Below are 4385 nucleotides of genomic sequence, written 5' to 3'. Positions count from 1 at the left end.
AGAAAAACAATGGTCATGTGACGGCCAAAGTGCCCTGCAATTGGCTGTTTAACGCTTGACCCTTAAATTGAGTCTTTTGATTGGTTGAGGGAATTATCCCTCCGTTAACCGTAGCAGAGGGACGACTTTAATAATCACCAACGCACACCGAACCATTTCTCGATGGGCGGAGTCGACAGCCAGTATTTACTGTATGTCCCCACCTTTGCACGCGGGACTCAGTTGTGGACAAATGGAGCGCCGGGCTGGCGGCAGGATGTTTTGATGACTACTCTTTACCCAAACGTTAATAATCTTTAACTGGAATGTTTCTCAATAAGTTTTGCATGTAACTGATGCTTAGCAACAAAGTGTAAATAGAGATAACGCTATTTCTCGACGAATTTTCATCGGAAGTATTTCTTTTATGAAAAAACAAAAATCCTATCAAAAAAGAGGTACCTCATTTGACCAGCACAGGAACACATTTTGGCATTGATGTTTAGTCAATGGGTTACATGACGTGGAAGCTACTGAAGAAAATGTGATTTTATTTTTTTTCAACATGAAAATAGAGGCAGCACTGAAATCCAATAAAAGAGATTTGTCCTAATTATCAGGTGTAAAACAATAAATTGATGGTGGTGTCACTTAAAAGCCAATACTCTTTGCTTCGAAACTGCATGTCTGTGACCAGCACAAATCTTGCATTGTTTTATGAATATGTTATATTTGGACAATTTAGCTATGATTGAATCAAATGAGGAACAAGTGTCAATCATAAATCTATTGCTTATCCCCTTCACATTGGTTTATTGTTGTATACTTGACTGTACGCATTTCGCACTGTTTAGGAAACTATGAAATTGTTTGACATGTGCAATGTGTTCAACAAAGGATTAAAAATATGTATTGAGACAATGATGATATTGAGAAAAACATGTAGTATGAAATATGTGTAAAACCCTAAAGATAACAGTATGTGTAGTATATTTAATAAGACTTTATGTTTATCATATGCACAGCCAGCTTACATAAGTTAGGTGTCACACAAACAACAGAAGGGTAACTATCGGACAGTTGAGGAAAGGTTATGAGCGACAGTGGCCGACAGAGGGCAGTGATGCGCTATCTTACAGTGTGTAGGCATCCATTCATTAATATAAACGAAGAAGACAGAAATGATGCAGCTTCTGACCCACTGCTCCCCGGTAACACTCTCAACCTAAAATAAAGACTTAAAACTATCATGTTTAGCGTTGGTTAAATAGTTAAGCAGTACACTACGCCAACAGAGGAGCACTCGTGTCCCCTAGAAAAGGTAAGTGTGGCTGTAGAAAAAGAAAGGAGAGTACGTCGGCAGAACATCGTGTTAGCCAGCTCAGTTAGCTAACGTTTGGGATGACGGCTGGTGTGATGACATAGCGGTGAAACATCCAAATGTAACATTAAATGTCAGGAAAATAATTGACTTTATTTGATATAATATGGCCTGAATCTAAGTTTAAGGTGTGCAGTAGAATTACTGTTGGCGAAATGACTGAAATATAGGTTATATAAGTGTTGAGTGTAATTTTACCAGTCCAAGCTAACCTAAAAGAAAAACACACAGATGTCACCCACTGTATATGATTAGTTAGTTAACATTAGGCCTATTTAATATGGTTTCCTATCTAAGATCGTCACTATAACATTGCGTAAACAAGCCAGTAAACAAGCTTGTTGTGTTAACCCCATTGCAAGCTCTGACTGGTTATCCTCTCTCTTGATTGCAGGGGACATAAGAGCCATGGCGACTGCACAGTCTGCTGTAACGTTTGCAGTGTGCGTCCTCATGATAACAGAGCTGATACTCGCCAAGAAGGACTACTATGATATACTGGGAGTGCCTAAAGATGCCACTGAGCGACAGATAAAAAAGGCTTTCCACAGGCTCGCAATGAAATATCACCCAGACAAAAACAAGAGCCCAGACGCTGAAGTGAGATTCAGGGAAATTGCTGAAGGTACAGTTGATTTAAATTGTATTTCCCCAACATACTGTAATATGTTTTTTTAAGATATATTACATAGACTCTGGAGTGTGTGGCCAAGGTTGAATGTTGAATGTACATAGTATATACCATTTTAGTATACCACGGCCAGGTCACTTCTCCAGCCTTGACTGAATCTTGTCTTTCCTTGTGCAGCATATGAAACTTTATCAGATGAAACAAGAAGACTAGAATATGAGCAGTCTGGGGTCAACTCTGCATACTTCACCAAGGAGACGCAGGGAAGACATAGACAACCCTTCACCTTTAACTTTGATGACATTTTCAAGGACTTTGACATCTACAGCCAGAACAGGCATGCCCGTCACCGAAGACACTTTGATGAACACTCCAGGTCCCACAAGGAGACCCATAGCAGACACAAGAGACACTTTCAAGGAGGTTTTGGAGCAGGAATCTTTGATGATATGTTTGATGACGTAGAGAGAATGTTTACTTTTGATGGACATAACAAAAAGACTGAAAACCAATTTCATGGCGCATCAAAACAACACTGTAGAACAGTGACGCAGCGCAGAGGAAACATGGTAACTACATACACAGACTGTACGGCATCTTGAGATGCAATGCACGCTGACCTCTGATTTAAAAATTGCCTTAAGGGAATACAGCACTGTTGTATTGATTAGGTTACGAAAAGCCACTTGGTTCAAATGCTGTGAAATGACAAACAGTGACCACTCCGTTTACTTAGATTAGGTCTAAATTCAAATAAGCTATGTTTTGTTAAAGCTATTCCCGCTCATGGACTTGTATATGATTGTAGTAGTTTTTCACTTACTGTTGAAGTAAAGGTAAAGTAAAGTTGTCAGTATTTTTAAGCACCTTCTCTAATGTGGGAATTCTTTGGGTTAACTGTTTGGGAAAATAAATCAATCATACTGAATTTGGCACAGGAATGCCCCTCTGTTAGTTAATCTCTACTTCACTACTTCCACCCTGTTTTTGTACAGTTTTGCATTCCTATTGAAAAGGTTTGCCATTGTGAGTTCCAAAACACAACTGAAGGTAGAAAACAATAGCAGCCAGTGAATTTTTGCTGATGGTTGTCAAACGGGGTCACAGACAACAAAACTCTGTGACTCTCCACATGTTGGCTGGTTTTACTGGTGCTTTTACTATATTCTGTTGAAAAATTAATATACTCTACACTGCCAGTTGAATTTTCTGAACTTCATCATTTTTCATCAGTGCACATGATTTGTAAATATCTGTGGAGTAGAAAATACAGTTAGGAAAGAGTAAATGGAGAAATGTGTGCTCAGATTGTGGAGGAAGTCGGAATAGCATTTCAGTTAATAGAGAAGTCTAATGTCCTTTTTGTGGTATTTTGTGTACCTCAGAGTGGCATAGTACATCTAGATTGAAGCCAAAAAAAAGTCAAAACAATTGCTTAATTTGGAATCAGATTGACTTATTATTTCTAAAATTTACAATTGCTTCCAATTTAACCAGATATTTCAAAATATGTATTTAAAAACATCTGACTGGCATGTCAGGTAAACTCTTCAAGAATGTATATGTTAAGTTAAATTGCAGAGGGTGTACTGTAAGAACTATTTCCTAGTCATTTGTAAGAATACTGCAGTACTATCCTGTTGTATTTATTACTTTTTAAGTGCATACACTCATCAATGTTCATGTCATACCTGTTACCTCATACCTTTAAACTTGTTATAGTGATGTGCCCCTTTAATGCCGATCGTGCAATATTTGATTATATTGACAGAGTTGTACATAGTCAATGGCACTTAATTTGTATGGGTTAAACCTGTTTCTAGAAATAAACAAGTAGAGACCAAACTGAGCTTCTTTCTGTTTACTTATTTGTATACCACATATGTCTTGTTTAAGAATGGTGGGATTTCTTTTTTTTCTCCACATTTTGAATTTAAGAACCCAAATCTAATCTGGCACATTAAATATTTTATGAAAATGTTGTTACATTCCTGTGGAGATGCAATTTCCTTGTGAGTCAAAATCATTGATGGGTTGTGACAAAGCACATTTGTAATTACAATTTTGAGTTACTTATACCTAACCATTCCTTTTTAGTTTATACTTCCACTTCAGTAAATGTTGGAGGTTAACATAGTACATCATACTCCACTTCATTTATTTAATTACTCAAGTTACTAGTTACTTTGCAGATTACATGCTGCATCAGAGTCAAATAAGTGCATTTCTAAATTAATTTATTTAATGGGCAATCTAATACAAGAAAAACTGATTGGGATAGTCAGTAAAGCATTTAGTATGATTTGATAAGTATTTGCAGTATTCGTCAGACCATTGTTTTTGATACTTGATACTTTAATATTTTTATTTTTATTCATGTTAAACATATTTAAC

At 36.9% G+C, this 4385-nt stretch overlaps 1 protein-coding gene across 1 annotated transcript; it reads left to right on the top strand.

Annotated features, from left to right (window-relative positions):
• Positions 1-1128: 1128 nt before the first annotated feature.
• On the top strand, positions 1129-3840 carry dnajb9a (DnaJ heat shock protein family (Hsp40) member B9a). The gene is made up of 3 exons (XM_037108418.1): positions 1129-1300; positions 1755-1985; positions 2169-3840. Exons 2-3 carry the CDS (start codon positions 1769-1771, stop codon positions 2591-2593), a joined length of 642 nt encoding a protein of 213 aa, XP_036964313.1. The 5' UTR covers positions 1129-1300; positions 1755-1768; the 3' UTR covers positions 2594-3840.
• Positions 3841-4385: the final 545 nt, after the last annotated feature.

Source organism: Acanthopagrus latus, chromosome 8, assembly GCF_904848185.1.
Source record: "Acanthopagrus latus isolate v.2019 chromosome 8, fAcaLat1.1, whole genome shotgun sequence".
In the NCBI taxonomy this organism is placed as follows: Eukaryota; Metazoa; Chordata; class Actinopteri; order Spariformes; family Sparidae; genus Acanthopagrus; species Acanthopagrus latus.
This window is presented reverse-complemented; position numbering and strand designations above follow the sequence as displayed.

Coding starts and splice junctions, on each gene's coding strand:
- dnajb9a (XM_037108418.1), top strand. CDS start 1,769: ATGGCGACTGCACAGTCTGCTGTAACGTTTGCAGTGTGCGTCCTCATG. Junction 1,986..2,168: donor ATTCAGGGAAATTGCTGAAG/GTACAGTTGATT, acceptor TTCCTTGTGCAG/CATATGAAACTTTATCAGAT.